Source organism: Typopeltis vanoorti, chromosome 18, assembly GCF_054136105.1.
Source record: "Typopeltis vanoorti isolate ZY-2024b chromosome 18, IOZ_Tvanoo_1.0, whole genome shotgun sequence".
NCBI classification, from domain to species: domain Eukaryota; kingdom Metazoa; phylum Arthropoda; class Arachnida; order Uropygi; family Thelyphonidae; genus Typopeltis; species Typopeltis vanoorti.
The window spans coordinates 66,848,511-66,870,548 of record NC_143566.1 but is presented as its reverse complement, the minus strand read 5'-3'; the positions used below and the strand labels follow the sequence as shown (position 1 = coordinate 66,870,548).

Here is a 22,038-nt window from a genome sequence, read left to right as displayed (position 1 = left end):
TTTCCTGAATTTAATAATACCATGGTTCCCTAAACTTAATTAAATTGGTGATTTTTTTTTTTTTTTTCACTTGCAACCTCCCTTAAAAAAAAAAATACAGACCTTAACTGCAAATATTTTAAAGTAGTTCTTAACAAGTCTTCAGCCTTTGTTTAAAGTTATTTGTTATTCAGCTCTTTAAGTTTGATAATTTGAATCTGTCCTATGGAGGATTGCTAAATTCAAACTGAATATTTTCTTTCAAATGGTTGACAAGGATAATTCAAGGGAAAGGTATGTTCAGTAATAGTCATTTTAGAAATATATTTTTCGAATCATTTTAAAGTTTTCTGAACCACAGGTTTAAGTTGCTCCTTGAAGTACTAATAATGGGGGTGACCTACATAGCCTCTTTTTTTGGCGAGGAGTGGTGCTACTTAATGCATCTTTAGGTCATAGGATACATTGTATTTAAGATAAGATTTGATCTAAGATGAAAGCATTACTATATCAAAGAAAAAAAAAATCTGTCTTCAGAAGTTCAAGGTACCTGAATTGATGTATTCTGTTTTTCGTACTATACACCCATAGTTGACTCTAAAAATTAACTTTTGCAATATAAAAAAAAAAAGAAAAGAAAAAAAAAGTACATTGAAATGGTGAAAGCAAGAAAAAAAAGTTTCTGAGAGTTAAAACTAACTCAGACATAAAAATTGATACTAATCAATAAAAACCTAAGAGGAATATCTTGTGAAAGGATTAAACTATGAATGAATGAAATATCTCGCAGTTGATTTTACAGATGACTGAATAATTTTTATCCTTCCTTTTTCAATCAGAAATAAAATCGGATGATATTTCTTTCATAACTGTGGTGAATTAAATCTTTACGGTGTGAAGCCATTTCAAACTTCATTCCATAAGATATTCCTCTCAGGTTGCTTTAATTATTTTATTAATTTGTATTTGCTTTTATATAACTGCCTATTCATTAGTGTTAATTTTCAAATGTCTTTTTCTTATACCATTCTAGGTATACTGAATTTTTTTTTATTTTTATTATATGAATTAATATAAACACAGTTGCAAATTAGAAGAAATATATTATTAAAACACTTAAGGAATTGAACAACGTAGTTAAGGATATAAATTAAATTATACTTTAATAAATATTTTCCAATATTTCGGCAATGTCATACAAATTAGCTATGCAGAACCCCACATACAAATTAGCTAAACATTTGGCCAAAGAGCTCACACACTATACTGGCAACACACCATCACACATAAAAAAACTCAGCCCATTTCAAAGCCAGCATAGAAAACCTTACACTCCAACATACTGACATAATGGTCAGCTTTGACGTCTCCTCTTTATTCACAAATGTCCCACTCAAGGAAACTCTAGAGCTAATCCAAGCTAAATTTTCTCCCGATATTTCAGTAGCGGGAGATATTGAAATATCGGGAGCCTTATTATTTCAGTTCACAATGAACTCAGGCTATTTCGTTTGGCAAGGAAAATTCTACAAACAAATAGAGAGGACAGCCATGGGTTCACCACTCTCCCCACCCTTGGCCAATTTCTTTATGGAGACCTTTGAAGAAAAAGCCTTAGCCTCTGCCCCACAAAAACCAACCATATGGCTTCGCTACGTTGATGATGTTCGCTATTTGGCTACATGGCTCTGAAACACTTCTCTCCTTAACACACTTAAACAACCAACACCCCAGAATCAAATTCACCCTGGAAAAAGAGGAAAAAAACAGCCTCCCTTTCCTAGACACACTAGTCACCCGCCAGCCTAATGGAACCTTGGTTTTCTCAGTTTACAGAAAACCCACCCATACAGGCAGATACATTCACCAACAATCCCCCCTCACAACAATATGGAGTAGTGAAAACACTATACAACAGGGCTAAACTAATCTGTTCAAACGACTTGGCCCTAAACACTGAACTAAATCACATCCTCAACACTTTCTCAGCCAATGGCTACCCCCCCAAAAAAAGTCCAAAAGATATTAGAACCTACAAACCACAGATCCCCTCCCCCCCTTCACAACAAGGATTACTCTAAATCCATCACCATTCCCTACATCCGAGGCACCTCGGAAAAGATTACCAAAATCTTAAAAAAGCATGACCTAACCTCCTATTACAAACCTTACAGAAAATTGGCATCCCTTATCTGCTCCACTAAAGACCAACCACTTCCCCTAGACCTACCTGGTGTATACCAGGTCCCTTGCAGTTGTAATCTGTCTTACTTTGGCCAAACAGGCAGGACAGCGAATATCAGAATTTCTGAACACAAGGACTACATCCGGTTTCACAAGTACAGCCATTCTGGTCTTGCGGACCATGCTCTGGATACACGCCACAGAATACGGTGGAAGAAAGCTACAGTAATACACCGTAGCAAATACAAATACAAAAGACTATTTATGGAATCGGCCTCAGCCCTAAGAAATTCTCCAAACCTCAACACATTTGGTTGTATGCGACTGCCCCAAATTTGGGAGGCTTACATCAGCAGACCTTCAGCCCAACGGCCAAGAACACCTACTTAGCCCGCTAGAGGGCACCATCAGGAGTTTTAGGAGAACAATAGCTTCATCTCTTCATTCCCAGTTACTGTGTTTGTAGTGCCTACGTGCACGTGCTTTTTTTGTAAGTTTCTTTAGAAGATGACAATGTGACATTGCCGAAATATCGGAAAATATTTATTAAAGTATAATTGAATTTATATCCTTAACTACGTTGTTCAATTCCTTAAGTGTTTTAATAATGCATAATCAACGTATAAGCCTGTCTACTAGAAGAAATATAAGTAACTCTCAAGTACAGTGAACTTCTGAAAGTAGGTAATTTTGATGAATGTGTAGTGGTGGGAACAGTTGTATAATGGGTGTCCTCCTACGATGAGTTTTCGGACTCCTTGGAGGTGTTACGAATAATAATGTAGTAATGCATTCATTTCATCTTTAATCAAATCATGCATTAAGTAGTAGCCAAAAAAAAAAAAAAAGCTGTGTTAGTTGCTCTATCCGATGTTCGGTGTAGTGGTGTGAACAGTTGTATAATAGGTCCCCTCCTGTGATGAGTCTTTGGACTCCTTGGAGGTGTCACGAATAATAATATTGAAAGTTTATTTTTCACTTGGTTAGACTATAATAAATTTAGTTTAATCCTTTATCCAAGTGTGAGCAAACTAAGTTTGCACTTGAAAATATCTTCAGGGCTGAGGTACGATAGTACAACACCGGGCAACTCGGAGCATAGGTGGACCAAGCTAACATGACTCTTATCTCAGCATCTCCCATAATGCAAAACATCTCCTTGGGGGGGGGGGGGAGATGTGTTTTATAAATGGTGGCAGTTGTCTACTCTACTCTCCTCGGTGCCAATTAAAGTAATTGATAATGCTTGCACAGTTATAGTTATTTGACTAAGAGCAGAGATTGGCTGCCTACCTGTCTTCAAAAGTTAAGGCTACTCTACTCCCTTTAGGAAATAAAAGACATCAGCGGATTTTATTTATATCAATGCACTAAATCTAAAAATGTTGATCTAAATTTTATTTATTTTTTGGCATAAGTAGCTGCTTAAAATTACAACTGAGCAACTAAGACTACGAAGGCAGTGTCTGTTGTGTGCTGATCCGTTTGCCTGTTTTGTAGGATGGAAAAATCGAATTTCTGGGAGGAAAAAAAACTACCACTTCGTTGAAAAGCCAAACGGCTACTACTTCATACTACTTCATTTGAAAAATCCTTAAAGGTTCTTCGCACCCTAGATGAGATCCATTTGCCTGTTCGAACCCAGGTCTTTCCAACCGAAGGGTATCGTTGATACCGACTAAATTACGGAGGTTTCGATGAAGTAGGCAAAACAGTTGAATAAATTGTAGAAATCAACTGGTGACTAGAGCTGTTTAAAGGAGAAAAACTTAGCTTTGCCAAAACCCGGTCTTTGACGGAGGTAGATTATTTAATTCAGTATCTGCACTCAGTATATTTGAATATTCGATGACAAATGATCTAATTGTTTTGGCTTCATTCTCACTAAAGGTTGGGTGGACAGTTATGACTGCATTTAATTCAAATTAATATAAACCACATTGACAGTTATTATGGCCACTTGAAGATCTACAATATTAAAATTCCGTAAACTTATGATCGTAACTGCCAGTATCTTTCTAAATCGAAAAGGTTCTGTTTTTCTCTTCATTTACTATTAAGCTATTCGTTGAATAGGAATCCATATTCAATTTATTTCTGTGTAAGCTTTAATTCACCCGTGTATGACTAGGACCGAACCAATGGTCATCAGCGATGAGTTTCTGAAACTTTCCACTCTTTATCAAGTTAATATTTTTCTAAAAATCGATGACACATCAGAGAGATTAAAGAAACATTCATAAGCTGCATGATGAACTGACCACTTCAAGGTCAACAACATCGATGTTTGCCAAGTTTACTGATTGTTTATCTATGATGATGCTCAAGACGTCTAGTCTGTAGCATATTGCTACATTGACAGAAAGGGAATCAAGTATTGAAAAGATAAAGTATTTATAGCTTGTGTCGAATGTTGACATTAAACGCATGTAAAAGAGAGTAGTGAAAAAGTAAAAGGAAAGCAGTATTATTAAACCCCTAACTTATTTTTCAGTTTTATATTTATCGTTTAATTTGTCACAGGAAAGTCTAGGAGATTTTAAGTAAAATAGAAGATTTTCTTAGGCATTTTATTTTATATAACTGAATATGAATTTTTCAGGTGTACATCAAAAAGGTGAGTGTCAGTACAAGCGCATGATTTGACATCATAATAAATCATATTGTTTCTGTTATTTAAAAAAAAAAAAAAAAAGAAAAAAAGAAAAGTTTCCTGTATATGTAAGTGACCGAATCTCACCCACGAAGATTAACCTATCGTGTATTAGTATCGTAGGTGGATTAACTCCTAACATACAAAGACATCTTTTGTTTAATTGCACCAAAATTGATTTTGAATTTTGGTTTCGCATATAAATACAACCGAATATAGACAATCTTGTGCCTATTTCCATTCAGCCGAGAAAAGTTGCCAACGGCGTGTATCGGCTATTTCGTTTGCACAAATTCATTATTTTTCAAATAATGATGAATTTGATCCAGCAAACCCTCGCCCAAAAAATTGGCAGAAAAACGACCGCTTTCTGATTTTTAATTGGTACGTTAAGGGTTAGGCAATCTGATAAATCTTGCTCTAGAGAAACATTTCAAGCCACTTCAGGCCTTTAATAAGCAGAATGATAGTCTAAAAACTGGTCAATAAAATTTACCTACTGAACTTTATTTAATAATTAGTACTAGTACACACGAGTGCCTTTCCAATTTAGGAAAATTTTGTCATAATGTCTAGAGGCGATGTAAATATTAAGACAAAATTGGGATGGTCTAAAATTCCCTTAATTTGTGTTTCTGGGTAGGAAACCGGAGTTTCCAGGTGAAAATATCTTCGTCTGAGACAATTCCGCTTTAGGAAATTTTTTGTTCATCTTCGATTTCCTGATATGTACTCTCAAGGGGTGTTCAGGTTACTATGACAGAACTACATGATTAAGTTTACATTATTATTAATCTATCAACAATTTTCCTCCAAATCATATATATATATATATATATATTGTCATGCATTTTATGCTTAGAAGCATGAAATGTTAGATATGACAATATTGATTGAATCAATCCTTGACATCAAGGGTTGTCATCTGACGCGTTGTTGAATGACTTGACATAATTATATAATGTCAAGTTCCTTTCTAATATTTTTTTTTCATGATATTTCTTTTGTTATTCATCGTATTTAAACTCTGCTCTTTTCTTCGAGAACGAGAAATATTACCAACTGTACACAGATTCGTCGAAAGTTTATTTTTTTTACATTTTAATTTCATCAAGGAACGTGCAGACAGTTTATCAGTGTAAAACTGGTTAAACAACGGCAAACTTTTTTGCGCATGTGTTGAAAGTGGTCGTAAGTCCTTATAAGGACTGGCTTAAAGGGGCGAAGCAAGAATGCTTTTCATCTTCCCCGTTATCTGTAGAGGACAGTGTAGGGATAAGGTGTTATTGAGCTATTAAAGCTCTGATCATGGCAGGAGGGTAACAGCAATAGCCGAGCCTCAGAACTTCATTGGCTACAGCATTGCCATCCATTACCCTCCAAGGGTATTGGATTGAATGAATCAATCACCGCATCTCACGGTCGATTGATTCCCAATCAGTGGTCGTAATGGAACGTAACATGAAAATATAACTTTCCAATATATAAACAACAAACAAGGTCATTGGTTTAAATAAGGGAATTAATAAAATTAACGCAATGCAATGTCGAAAATTTTTCACTTGGTTATAAATTAAATTAGATGCCAAGAAATTATATTCTTGTTTTACCCTTAATCGAAGCGTAAGCAAATAAAGTTTGTGCGTGAGGTATCTTCACAGCTAGGCTACTCATATACAGTATAGAGACCGACTTCACATCAGTTGCCTTAGTATCTCGTAATGCAAAGCACACACACCCTTTCGGATATGTATAATGCTATGCATTATAGAAAGAGCACTTCCCAGTTCTTTTACTAGCAATGTGACTGACAATTAGTGCGATATGTAAATAAGTGAATCTAGTGCTTTTGAGCTATTGCAAGCACCAGCAAAATAGTCTTAGGCTAGTAAACAGGGCATATACCTAAAGGTTCTAAGGGCATATCTTCGATAAAAATTTAATTTAAAAAATTCACGATATTAGCCATGCCATCCGGATGCAAAAAAGGTAAGTCGAAGGAAATGATTATCTTGGTTGATACAAATGATTTAAGAGGAGAAGTAATAGGGAGGATGTAAAGCAGTTAGAAGAGGCAAAATTGAAGAGCGAGAAGGTGAAGATTGTAAGCCTCCTACCACGCTATTATACAGGCGAACTGAGGAGGAGAGCATTGATAGCCAATGAGTATACGTAGATTGCAAAAGGAATGATGTAGAATCTGTGTTCTGTTTGACGGAAAGGAGGATTTGTACAATGCAGATAGAACTGCATCTGCATGGTTTTGGTGTTAGGTGTCTGGAGAGAGCTTTGTTCACTGAGCATGCTGATGTGCAAATTCTGGGAAATTTAAGAAATTAGGATGGAAGCAAGTGAGTTTGTGCGAGAATGACCAAGTGAGGAATCGAGTCTCTCAAGCAAAAATATTGAATACGGTAGTCAACTCAGAAAGTAAAGGTGGGTGGGAATAAAGGGATGATACCATTTCCACATACTAATGCCAGAAGTATCAGGAACAAGAGGAAGGAATTTTTGTCATTGATTAGTGCAACCTTGCCAAAAAGTTATATAGGCATTAGTGAGACTTGACTAACACCAGTTGATGTAGTTACAGGAATTGAATGTGAGGGGTTTAGTATTTTCAGGGAAGATAGGATGGAGGAGGAGTACGGCTGATGATAGATGAATTGCAACCAAAAAGAATACGAGACAGGCCGGAGGATGGCTGTTCACTTGAAGCAATCTGGTGTGAGATTAAGACCAATAAGACAAAATATACAGTTGATTGTTGCTATAGGAAAGGCAATTCCACAGATGACCTGGAAGAGATGCATCGGCAAATTAGCACGAGTACAGGGCAGAAGATAGATAATATCTATCTATATAAAAATATCAATGTGCCATGTCAAATGTGTATGCAAGATGCTAAAAATATAATATTTGTATTTAATTTTTGCAATATTCTCTGTGTGCGTTTTGTATTGAATATAAATACAATAAATATTATAATAACATGTCTGCATTACGATTTTTTTTTCCTCGATGGGGGTCGTAAAATATTTTAATTTTTCCAAAGGGGCCTTTACATCCATAGGTTTGGAAAGCACTGATCTAGAGGAAGCAATATTAAATGGTATATCTAGGGTAAGGAGGGTTAATCGGATAGGAGTTTCTCATGCTTAATGAATAATATCAAGCACGAGCTGCAGAGGAAGAAAATGCTGTGGAGGGTATATATAAAGAGAAAAGTGACGAGCTAACTCATAAACAGTACAAGGCTCAGGCAAGAATTTAGCCGAGCAGGCCAAAGGAAATTCCAAAGAGTTCTTTCGTTATGTGGCAAGAGGAAGAATAGTTTCTTCTTCCTTTTTAACCTTGCGGTTAAAATAACATGTCTGTATTAGACGTATGTTATTTTAACATATGTCTAATATTGCGGGATGAAAACCCCCAGATAAACTGGGAGAAAAACTCTGCAGTTCACGCCCTAGACCGGCTAACTTGGCTATATCTGAGAAACATCCTAAGCTCCCCACGTTGGCAATGGGAATCGAACCTAGGACACTCATTTCCCTGGCATATGGTTGCAAAGCGCATAGCCACTCAGCTAACCGCGCGGACGGAAGATTAACTTTAATGAGTGATGATGGTCACGAGGAGACAAAAGCAGATAAAATAGTTGATTTACTGAGTGATCGCTTTGCAAGCATATACTTCCTAGTGAGGTTATCGCTTTAACACATGTGATGGACACTAATATTGGAACAGAGGTGAATGAATTGGAGGTTCTTAGGATATTGCAGAATCTCAATGTAAATATAGCATTGGGATATCAGCTAGAGTTTTGCGAGAATGTGCAAGGGAACTAACAATACCTTTAAGTAAATTGTTCAAATCTCAGCTCTGGTAGATTTCCAAAGGAGTGAAAAGAGGGCAAAATTGTTCCTTTGCATAAGGGAGGTTCTAAGACTACAGTAGCAAATTATGGACCAATCAGTATCTCAGGCATGGTGGTAAAAGTTGAAAAAATTGGTCAAAAAGAGAGTTCAAGAATGGGTATATAAAAATATGATACTGTGTGAAGGTCAACATGGCTTTGTGAAGGATCGGTCATACCTTAGTAATATATTAACTTTTTATAATAGCGTAACAGCTGAGTTGGATAAGGGAAATGGCTACACGATGATTTTGAAAAGGTATTTGACAGAATACCACATGGAACTCTGTTACACAAATTAGAACAAATGAGGATGGATATGACACTGGTTAAGTGGATAAGAGGGTGGCTGCTGGGACAGATATCAAAAAAGTGGTATATAGTGGGACAGAATCGAAGCGAAAACAGGTGACTAGTGGTGTGCGGCAAGGTTCGGTGCTGGGACCATTGCTGCTTTATTTGTACATAAAGGATATAGGAAATAACCTGAAAGGAAATATTCAGTTGTTTGCTGATAATGCGAAATTAGTAGAGCAATAGTTAATCAAGGCAACGTGGAGAACTTGCAGGAAGTTTTAAATAGGGTGTCAGTTTAATGTCGAGAAATGTAAAGTTATGTTATGCATTTTGGTTAAATAGATTACAAGATGTGAATCACAATGATGGCGCTGTATTCCAGGAAATAGATAACGCTAGAGATTTAGGGGAGGTGGTAGACAGAGAATTAAAGTTTAGAGGCCAAGTTGCTAAATTTGACTACAAGATTGCTTAGATATTGAAGAACACATTAACAAGTAGAAATAAAGAAGTTGTAATTCCTCTTTATAAGGCCTGGATAAGCCCGAATTACTGTGCTCAAATCTAGTCCCATGAGTTTCCTGGGATGAGGAAGCGCTGGAAGAGGTGCAGCTAGGGAAGGGGAAGTCCACCCTGGGCGGCACGTTGAACCTTTTTTGAACAGTTAATTCTAAAATACAGTCTCGAGAACTCATTTCCAAAGATTGTAATACTACTGCGAAGTGTTGCTAATCTCAAAGTGTTGCTAGTTGTGAGAGGAGTTTTTCTAAATAAAATTGATTAAGAATTACCTACATTATTATGAAGTAGACTTCCAATGTCATCGACGATTTTGCGACCAGAAAAGCAAGAAAAATAACATTTTAGAATGTTGAGATTACAGTTTTACTTCAAAACTAAACAGTGTTTTAATTTATTTCTGTATACGTCGTTTTGACTTTTTGTAGTATTTTTGGTATTGAAAGTGGCCACAAAAGCTCTAGCTATACCATTGAATGTGGAGACGATTCAGAGGCGAGTCGCCTGTCGAATGTTCCTTATGAGGATAGATTAAAGGTGTGTGGATTGCAGAAATTGGTTAATATGAGAAAAAGAGGGGATATGATAGAAATACTTAAGTTGCTTAAAGGATTTTATAGGATAGGATATATGCAGGGGAAATGTTTCAGCACTTGGCTAGAGGAACCAGAACAAGGGGTCATTCCTGAAAGTTGAATAAAGATGTGGTTGGTAGGGAGTGTGAGAACTAGATTTTTTGTTTCGAGAGTAGTGAATGAGTAGAATGGGTTGCCAGCGTCAGTTGTTGAGTGTTTTGCTGTTAATGAATTCAAGGAGAGATATGATAGGTTTCCCGCAATGAGTCTTCGGACTCCATGAAGACTCATTGCTCGAATAATAATTTCTTATACCCTTCTGGAAATATAGTTATCTGTATGCTTTGAAATGTCTTCAACTGACCTGCACTTGTGTGAATATAACTTAAAAAAAAAAAAATTCTGGCCCTCTGCCTAGGTTATCGTTGTACAAACGATCCCTTATGATATACAGTTAACAGTCGCCTAAGCTCAGTTGGTTTCGACAAGTCCTTTGGTTGGAAATATCTGGATTGAAATCTGCCTACGATGAGAACCTTTATCTGTGTGTCAGTCAAACGTGAGTTAGCTGGTCTCATATGAAAGTGGAAGGATTTACTTCCCTAAAATCAGGCAAACACACATCTACAGACAGAATACTATTTGACAAGAAAGATAACAGGAAACCACCTTGTTTTATAATAATTCCCTTCAACCATCAAGTTGAAGGCACATGTATATGGTTAAGTGAATAGGAAAGTGGCTGCTAGACAGAAATCAAAAAGTGGTATATGAATGGACAGAATTGAGGCGAAAACGGGTGGCTAATGTACTACAAGGTTCAGTACTGGGACCATTGCTGCTTAATTTTACATAAATGAATATAGGAAATAACCTGAAAGGAAAAATGTAGTTGTTTGCTGATGATGCGAAATTAGGTACAGTAATAGTTAATCAAGGCAATGTGGAAAGCTTGCAGGATGATTTAAATAGATGTCAGTATGGGCAAAAGTTAACGGATGTCAGTTTAATGTGGAGAAATCTAAATTTGTGCATTTTGGGATAAATAGATTACAAGATGTGAATCACAATGATGGGGCGCTGTACTCCAGGAAATAGATGAAGCTAGAGATTTAGGGGTGGTGGTAGACAGAGCTAAAGAGGACATATTGCTAAGGTAGCCAATAAGATTATTTGGTTATTGAAGAACACATTAACAAGTAGAGACAAGGAAGTTGTCATTCCTCTTTATAAGTCCACATCTGGCAGTATAGTAACGAGGGTACGAAGTGCTTGTGGCAAGTGTCTAACTTGCGCCCCTCCCCCAACTCAAAAAAGACAAAACGTTTGAAAATTTAAATATAAGTTAAATTTTACTAAATAATATGTTAAATTCTGACTATTAACCCCATCAAAATGAGTTGCAGTGTGTTGCAGAATTTGTGTCTAAAGCGAGCATATTGCCGAAATTTAAAAACACATAAAATAGCGGACTTTTATATATATTTATTTTTATTTTTTACGTTTTGCGTCCCAAATCTAGTTGCGTCCGTGGCCGGCGCCTCTTTCGACACGCCTTTGTTACGGCACTGACATCTGGATTACTTACTCAAGTGTGGTCGCCAGGGTTTCTTGGGATGAGGAAGTGGCAGGGAGGATTCAGAGACGAACAGCCTGTAGATTGTTCCCTATGAATTGAATATTATTGAAGGTGTGTGGATTGCAGAAGTTAGTTGATAAGAGAAAATGAGAGGATATGATAGTAACGTTTAAGTTGCTTAAAGGGTTTTATAGGATAAATGCAGGGGAAATGTTTCAGCACCTGACTAGAGGGACCAGAACAAAGGATCAGCCCTGGAAGTTGAATAAAGGTGTGGTTAGTAGGGGTGTGAGGACTAAATTTTTTGCTTGGAGAGTTGTGAATTAGTGGAATGGGTTACCAGAGTCAGTTGTGAGTGCTTTTCTGTTAATGGGTTCAAAAAGAGGTACGATCGATTGGGTCTCCCGCGATGAGTCTTCGGACTCCATGGAGGTGTAATAATAATAATACATTGTTAATAGTATTATTTTATGCATTTTTGAGATTTTCTCATCGCAGTTTCAAATTGGTGGTTTTTATACGCGAGTGGACAGTATCTCCACTTTGCAATGAAAGCCGTGATTCAAATGTATGTAGCATGACCTCTTGTAGAAACCTTTATGTGGTAGATTAATTCATTGCCTGGTGAACGAATATAACCTTGTTTACTGAAAGCCAGAATTGATTTGGGAAGAGAAAGAAAAATTATCTAGAGCAGGACAGACCAACATGTTGGTCTGTTAATCCAGAATCCTGCTCTACGTTGGCTGACCTGGTTCTAGGTTTCCCATCTTTCGTGAGTGGAATATCCAAAATATCTCTAAAATTTGTCAAAGTTCCCTACTAGTGGTAGGTTTATTACATTTTCTTCCAAAATGGTATAGAAATAATGCCAAAAAAAAATTAATTTACCTAAACGTTTCTTCTCTCCACCTTATGCACTATCAACAATGAATCATTTATCCGATTCAACTGTGTCCTCATGAATTTTTCCTTTCTAAGACCTCTTGCTCTAGTATATATATATATATATATATGCGCAGATTATTATTTCTGGACTTTCCCTTAATCTCTTATCTGTTTCCCATCCATGCATTTCTGATCCATTCAAGTTTGAGAAATGGATTGACTCCTCTGATTAGGCAATTTAATGCAGCTGGTTTGCTATTCTTCTACTATATTCCTATGGGGGGGGGGTATTTTATATCTGTAGAACTCGTGTTCACGGGGCCGGTTTCCCTGTTCTGAGGGACGAAGACTCCGAGTTTCTGGGAGAAAAAACTTCCATAAGAGACCTAACGCGCCATTTGACTGAAAAAACCTGATAAATGTTCCTCAAGTCACGGGATTCGAACCTGGATATTTTCAACCAATGGGATCGTCTATATTAACTTATATTTCTCTTGAAAATATCGCTTTTCGTCGTTATCTCCTCTTCCTCGCATTCCGAATAATTTTCCTCGGTTTTACACGTGAAACACTTTCTAAACGGTCTTATTTAAAAGTCATACATTTGCAGCATATAATCTCTATCCCCCTATTTCAGGTCATTGTATTATTCACCATCTATGCACAGCTCAGCTCGTCAACTAGCTGAGCTGAGCAACGTTTTCTTTAAGTAACGCACTGTGTAATAGCACTAAGTGTCTTTATTCTCACCATTTCAAAAGCCACCCTTGCTCACGATTTAAGTTGCTTCTCAAATCATTTGTCCCAAGAATACAATTATCTCAACCACATATTCTTTGCGTTTTCTTGAAAGTTCGAGCTGCACTCTCCCAAGTTTCCCCTGGCAAGCAACATTGACACAAGTTTCTCTTGCACTTATCAAATTAAAATCAGACCAAGATTTTCTTCACTATTATGCTGTTTCATCCTGTCTCCTACCATTCCAATTGATCCATTTCTAATCACGAGACTTTTCTCTCCTCAACATCCCCAATTTTTTCATAGTTTCTTCCATTTTATTCTTTTAATATTGGACATTTAGTCGTCTCACACTTCTTACATGCATACACTACACACCTTCATTCTTCCACTTTTTTAAAACAATCAAATGCATACAAGCAGCAGCAAAATTTTGAATTGTCCTTGAATGGAAATGGAGAGAGAAGGTGCACTGTCACTTTGTCCATCACTAGACATTTCAGTTGTAGTTTTAATTTAATATCTGCAAGCAACACAACATCCACTTCAATATTAGTCTCGTGCACTCCTCTGGTTGTCAACAGCGAGATGCTACAATTCACTGTTTGACAAAATATGCTTTGTAAGGTTATTTGGTTTTGCATTGGCCTCGGTCTTAGCTGCTTTGACCCTAATTCCAAACTTCTGCAATCTGGTAACACTGATACTATATATGCCTTGTTTTATATAGTGAAGGTGGAGTATTCATAACTATAAATTCACACGTATACCATAGTAATTAATTTTTCAATAATATGTAAATATTTCGTCTTTAGTATCATAAGACATCATCAGTACAGTTATTTTTGAATGTAATTCCTATTGTTGTTTAATAACTGTACTGATGATGTCTTATGATACTTAAGACGAAGTATTTACATATTATTAAAAAGTTAATTATTGTGGCATATGTGTGAATTTATAGTTATATGCCTTGTGTTGAACGACGTGGCTTTCTCTGCTCATTTTGTTGTACAGTGAATGAATTTATTTCGACCTTCTCTAATTAGATGACATCCTCTCTCTCTCTCTATTGTTCTCATCTGTCATTATTTCATCACGAGATGCTAATTTTATTACTTGATTCTTGTGTATGCTATCTTATTCCGATTGCGAAAAATCCAACGACTATTTCACTTGATGACTCCCATCTTATTATATGTATTGGGTCCAGTGATGCATTACCAGCAAGTAAACTTGCTTTTGTTAACCTACTTTTTATTAAATAGAATGGATAATTTTATCTCCACACCCTGCCTTGTCTGTTTCTCCTGTTTTGTAAGACAGAAGAAAAAAAAAAACGGTTTCCCTGCGGAGCACGGACGGCACTTCGGTCCATGCCCTGGTTAGTTAAGACCGTTTCAGAAGACTAAAGGGATAGTTCTTTAGACACGTTTAGGCAATGTCCCTAATAAACTGACAAAGTATATTGTTATGGCTCTATATTTTCCTATGTTATCAGGTATTTCGTTTGCCGACAAATTTATGATTATTTTATGACTGCGCCAGCTGGCAATCGAATTCTGATATATAATCTTAATTGCAAAGAAAAAGAAATGCGGGGATCAAAAGGTTTGCAGTCGTGGTCCCGTTTCTTTAGTTACTAATAGATTTCCCTCAAATACACGGTTCGTGATTTTACAAGCGGTAATTCAATCCACAGAAACATGACAGACTCGTTTGGTTTAAATATAAGAAATACGTTTATTCTGGCTAAGACATAGAGATACACTTCAGTTAAACTTTCAAGTCTAAGAGTCTGAGCCCTCCTTTCTTAAGTTAACACATCCAAAAGGTTTCTATCCTACAATTTCTTATACTATCAAGATCATACTCTTCCATACATATATCTACTCTCAGACTCTGTTAATTTCTACTAAGTTACTCAGTTATTATACATAGAAAAATACATATATATATACAGGCTTATTATACAACCTTGGTATGGATTATATCAGACGTGCTTTGTCTGGCAAATTTTTACATGAGATAACACTCCTTGTGTTCAAACTCCCCCCCCCCAAATCTTAGTATTCAAATTTAAACTCAACATAATAACATAGATTCCACCTTTCAATATAAACAGTCCAAAGCCTCGGTTTCCAGCTCAGCTCGAGCTTAAGATGCTGCTTGTTTCTTAGATGTAGACAAAATGTCCAAAAAGAAGACGGTTCTTTAAGCACAGCATGGAATTTGGCTATTTTCTCAACGTTCAGTTCCTTATTCCTCTCTGGATATCTTAATACAAAAAGCTTTCAGCTTACCGTTCTTGCTATATACCACAAAACAGCGCCATCACTTGGTGGTGTCGTCATGCGTACAGCAGCAACCGATTGGTTACCGCGGCTCCGAACTGTTTTTGACATGGCCTAATACTTGTTTCAACTTATATACATCTTTTTAGCAATTTTATATGAATTTCCTATCTTAAATAATTCACAAGCATTCTTTGTTCAAGTTATGGGCTTCTCTAACATTACTTAATATTGTTGGATCCTACTTCTTCTCAATCTATACTTTGGATCCGATATATGGTTATTGCGATGTTCTTAACTAGTCGATAGGTTACAAGTTGATTTCTAATTCAAATATAAAGAAAATTTATATTTAAAGACTGCGCCACTTTATATCTGAATTAGTTCAAGAATTGAAGATAAACCAACTCTTAACTACCCTTCCTTTATATGTTGTTATTATATATTATATATACTATCTATCCCAATGGCTTTAACAGCCCTTTAAGGCCCACAACCTTCCAAGCATGCTTGGATTTCGTAACCGAAATACGAGGATAGAATGGTCACTCCTATGCCTCAAGGTATTCTTGGCTGTATCCCTGTGTGTTCACGAGGCCGGTTTGCCTGCTTGCGGGATGAAAAACACCAGATAAACTGGCGGAAAAAACCCTACTGCCCGCGCCCAAGACCAGCTAACTTGGCTATGGCTGAGGAAGATCCTTCAGCTCCTCACGTCTCTGACGGGAATCGAACCTAGGACACTCCTTCCCCAGGCATATGGTTGCAGTTATTATATATATACTGGCCGAGTATATTTAACTTACTTAATTTACCCGCTTTGTTTCGAATATTTTATGGTGCAGTAAAAGAGATTCAGGCAAAATACAACTTTGGATTAACAAAAACAAACATTTAATTTTAGAATCACAAATTTTACACTTAAGTTCAAATCAGTAATTAAGATATCACAAACATTTTAGCTTCTCTGATAAGTACAATCATACAAACTCAGACAATGGTAAATCTGTTATCTCTAGTACAGTCTTCTCACAGTTCCTTTTAACTACTTAATAAAGTTCCTTAATGATCATTCACATCAATATCTCATAGTTCTTTAAGTTTCAAATACAATAAAAATTGCAGTAACACCTCTTCACAAACAAACACTTAATTTTACACCTCGGCTAATTCTCCGCAGTAGTTACTGTTAGTATAAGGAAATTCTAGGATGAAACTCACACACTTCTCTGTATAGAAATATTAAAGGTTGGAATAATCTTACCGATAATCTTTTTTCTTCATCTACTTATACATAAACACTTTTTATAACTGTAAACACTTAAACAGTATATGGCACTCATTAAATAAGTCTTCTAAACAGTAACTGAATTAATCATCGGTCACTATACACATAAACAAATGTTCTTGCATGAAGTACTACTGATCACTCATGAATTAAGGCAACACACAATAATTCTTAACTTGAGGTTTTATATGCACAGTTGTTCATTCTTCCTCTATTCAATTAATTCTTTAGGCACTATAATTCTATACACAACTATCCTTAAACTTCAACTTTACAGTCTCTACTATTCTCCAGTAACTCCGTGCTTTATTTCAAGATTCTGTGTGTCCTTGAAAGGTCGGCCCTGAAATTAAATCTCAACTCAAGTATCACTAGTCTATTTAGTAGTCACTCAGCTGTCTTCCGTAGCTATAATTGTTATTCTACAACTTATTAGCTAACCGCCTCTCGACTAGCAGACTTTAATTAGCTGCTTGAGTGACTTGCCGACTCGCTATTATCGCGCTATGATACCCGAATGCTAAATGCTCCGATTCCAACCAAATGTTTCCTCTCTATCTCCTTATTTCCTTCTAGATCTAAATTTTCAGCGTTCCTCTCTTATATATATATATCCATTCTTCCCGCCTAAATTATTCTCGTGATCTCTTTAACTAAAACTCTTTACAATAAAACCATTTAACATTCTCCTCACGCACTGTTCCAAACTCACGCTCACTTACTTAGATACATCTCCATGACAACAAAACAAAACATAATAAAATTGAGCTATTGCATAACGTTAAACTTCTACAAGTAGGAATAAATAGAGAATATTTACATTTCAATTAATGCGCAGTTAAATTATAAACACAAATTCTTATAACATTAACATAGTAATAAATAAAATAGCTTAATAATATTTAATACAGTCTTTTCATTATTAATACATATATCTTTGATTGAATAAATAAATATTAGACAAAATTAAGGTAGTTATATGAATATTAATTTATACAAGTGATTTACATTAAATAATTACAAGTTTAGCTTATGTGATGGAAGATCAATGTTGGATTCTGAAGCAAATAATAATTACTCTAATTACTACATATTCAGAATCCAACAATATTTACAAAACTTTAAGTACATGTTCTAGGTCATTAATAAGTAAATTTTCCATCTGGAGGTATAAATATGTCCTTATCTATCTTTATGACGTTACCTTATGTTGGGTCGGAAAAAGGATGACTCATCAAAAGTGAATCTGCACTTTTCCCAACAATATATCGTGTTGATGAAATTTACTTTTTTATTTTTTAGTCTTTACTTAATGAAGAAAGCTTATAGCTGCATGTTTGTTCTTTAAACCACATTTCCTAGAATCAACTCGAATAATAATGCAAGAATATTGGCAGAACTTCATTCCAAGCATAGAAAGTATGATGCTAGATCCTCATGCAAGTTTAATTGATCTGGAAGAGAGGAAAGAAATCCTCAACCTTCTTCCAGATGTCACAGGAAGGACAGTGCTGGAACTGGGAGCAGGCATTGGGTTTGTATTGACATTTTTATAATTTAAAAATTATGTCAACAAATTAGAAATCATCTCATTGATGAACTAAAAATGTTAATAAGTGTATAGATAGGGGTTTTTTTGGTAAATATTTCAAATTACAGTAAATGCTAGCTCGTTAAGATAATTCTTTCTTTCTTGAGAGTGTAATTATGGATATAAAGAAATTGTTTTCGTCTAAGATCCATAATTGTGAAATGTGAATAATCCATTTTAGAGCTTTTTTATTTCCTCTGTTGTTCCTATGTTGTAATATCTTTTTATTATTATTATTATTTACTAAAATATAGCACATTTCTCTATGTACTTGTCCATTATTTCGATTTTTTTTTTTTTACAAATTGAACAGCCCATATTCATCATATCTGATTAATGACCAGGGGAAAGCATGCACGCACTTGAATGAAATAAACCAAGTACACACAAAGAAAACGAAAAGAAGACCACAAAAATAAAGAAATCTTATTATTTGATATAAATGTCTGGGTGCAGAAGAATAACGAATATTAATAATCCAAATGATCTAAGATAGTCAAAGCACATTCAGACAATTATTTTTTCTCTTATCAAACATTACTCCAATATGTGTTAAAAGTTTCATTTCACTGTTTGACAAAATTTAATTTCAGATAATTCTGGATATTTCTATATTATGGTAATAATTAATGTGTCGTCTTTGGACTTTATGTTCATTAACAATACTTAATGGACTTACTGTTATTAGGTGCATTTGGCAAAATCTAAGCATGTAATTAATTCGCTTTGCCTAATGCCAGGATTATGCAAGTTAATCCTGGACTGTGGAGTGACAGATTATATTGAAATTCATTATTTGAAATCTTTACAAACATTTGTCAAATTATCGTTTCACGAGTTTTCGTTTCGTTTTGGCCAATTGGAGAAGCAAAATCTTTCGAAATTATAAAGTAAATTCTGTAATGCATTTTATTCCCAAAGGAGAATAGGCAGAGTATCTTTTTTTCGAAGATGTTAGACATTGTTTCCATCCTCCATTCATGACTGATAGTGAACTCAGAGAAGTGCCGCCATCTCTTAGCCACCAACCCTAACGGGTAATATTATGTCTGAAATAATGAGTTCTAATGTGGATTTTTTTTAGCTCTGGGGTTAAAATCCGAGTTTTAGGGAGGAAAATTCTTTAATTTTCTGTACCAAAGATGACTAAGATCGAATCTGTAATTAGTGTTTTTTTTTTCGGTATGTCTAGGAGTATGGAAGCCAGCCGTATTTCCGCAGAAACTGTATATAGCAGAATTATATATAGCAATAACATCGCTGTTGGAGTTTAATAAAATAGAGTATTTATAGTATATACCAGAATATGTCCATATAGTTCAGCTTTGGTTTTCAGTCAGATTATTTATTTTTTTTTTTGTAATTTGGCAAAAGAATTCGAAATAACAGTAATAAAAATAAACCATATGAAAACTGAATTAATGAAATTTTCTGTTTACGATATGTTTTTATTTATTTTTATTTTTTTGTAGTTATTCCGTTTTCCATTTTAAAGATTATGTGTTGTGGCAAAGTTATATGCCTACGGTACACGATTATGATACACCGTAACTTTAGTTAGTTTCGTTGGATTTTAAGTACAAAAGTACAAAGATGTGATAGTTCCTTGAATACCATAAACATCATGATAATTGATGGTTTCCTGAAAAAAGCTCTGGCAACATACTTTCGAAAAATTCTTTACCCTCCATTGTAAACAAATTGAGAAATGAACGAAAGTAACGAACAATTTTTACTGGATTATTGTGAATGGATCAGTTTCTTTAATAATTGGTGTATTATTTTTTTCTTTATTGATATATGTTATTTATATTTCTTTAAAATTTATGTTGAAAATAATAATGCTAATAGCCTGCAATCGATAAATGAACAAAAAATTGAGAAAGGAACTTAAAGCGCGTTTCAAATGCAGTGGAGCATAATATATTCTTTGTCTAATTTCCCGATATCACTCTGAAGTGTCATCTGTCTGTCTCAAGACTTGTCGAAACAAAATTCCAGCTCTGTTGTTATTAATAGTTGTCTTCGTACCGCACAAATAAAGAAAAAACACTCAATTCTTAAAAGAACCGCAGTTGGAACTCTTCTTGATAAACTATTCTGTAAGTTATTGAACTGAAACAGCATCATTAGATACAACAAGCAATGAATATTTACGAATATTGCTGAAAAACAGAGGATGCGCATTTTTTTCATAACATACTATTTGACGAAATATTTTTATGTCACGTCAGATCTTCAGTAGATCAAATGGCTCACAGTGCGATTAAAATCACCTACCACATAATTGCATCAAAAAACTTGATTCATCTTGTTAATCAAAAGTAGTATTCATTTTGATAGGGACAAAAGTACTGCCTTTTGCGATAATAGTCCATTTTATCTAAGCGACAGGATTTATATCAGTCCTGTAGACAAAATGCTGCAGGACCTGTAGACTACCACGATAATGTATTAGGGACAGTACCTTGCTTTTATTAGAAGGTTAATACTGTTCGTTACCTTATCAAATGTACAGTGAACATTTCTTGACTCGATTTTGAAGGAACACTCGGTACTAATAGTAATTTGCTGCTCACTTGTCGAATTTTGTATGCCTTCTTGTAAGGTATATGTCAATACTGAATTCCAGAATGGTATAATAGCCCTTTTTTCTTGTAGTCGCTTCACTGGGCTATTGGCGAGTGCAGCACATCACGTAACGGCTGTAGATTTTATGGAGCATTACATCAACGAAAATAAAAGCCGCCATGGACACATGAAAAACATCGATTTCATCTGTGCTGATGTCATGCAGCTGAACTTGAACCCTTCAAGGTATGCAACATATTGTAATATTTCCTGCGAAAAAGAATAATTCCTATCAGAGTATTGTCTTAAAATCATTAAACGCTTTATTTCCATTTTCTAGATTCGACATTGTGTTTAGCAATTGGCTTCTGATGTACTTGAATGAAGAAGAATGTCAACGCTTAGTAGCGAAGGCTTTAACATGGATGAAGAATTACGGCTTTATTTTTATTCGAGAATCGTGTTTCTTACCATCAGGTTAGTAGTATATATTCAGCAAGGTTCGACTGTTTTGAACAAAATTTAGACAAAATACAAAGGCTTCAACACACTCAGAATGTTATGTCATTCGATCCTGAAGCATAATTCAGATTAGCGTTAAAATTATGCCAGCTAAATTAATTTTGTCATTATAAATTTATAATATTTTATAACTTCATAAATCATTATAAATACGAGATTATATATGTGGGCAATTTCTAACTTATTCTTAAAACCAGTCTGCACCTTACTGAAATTTGTGCGCTTGTGCGTTAAATCATGTATGCATTAATGATGACCTGCTTACGAGAGTGGTCTGACACGTTCTCGACCTAACAATGAAAGCACGAATTTATAATTTCAAAATTATTTTTATTTTCCAACATAATCTCCCTTAAGACTAATACGTTTATTCCAGCGATGCTCCAGCGCCATTATCCCGTTCCTATAGTGGTTCTCAGATCTGCAAAATACCCCTCTACAGCT

At 35.2% G+C, this 22,038-nt stretch overlaps 1 protein-coding gene across 2 annotated transcripts in view; it reads left to right on the top strand.

Moving 5' to 3' along the window:
* The first annotated feature begins 4,576 nt into the window (after positions 1 to 4,576).
* Positions 4,577 to 22,038, top strand: part of LOC150096731 (uncharacterized) — a 114,606-nt gene continuing 97,144 nt past the window's right edge. For both annotated transcript variants that reach the window (XM_090407859.1, XM_090407858.1), the window contains exons 1-4: positions 4,577 to 4,780; positions 18,273 to 18,444; positions 21,163 to 21,318; positions 21,413 to 21,549. In XM_090407859.1, coding sequence (XP_090263985.1) covers positions 4,753 to 4,780; positions 18,273 to 18,444; positions 21,163 to 21,318; positions 21,413 to 21,549 — 493 coding nt within the window. In that variant the 5' untranslated portion in view covers positions 4,577 to 4,752. The remainder of the gene's footprint in view (positions 4,781 to 18,272; positions 18,445 to 21,162; positions 21,319 to 21,412; positions 21,550 to 22,038) is intronic.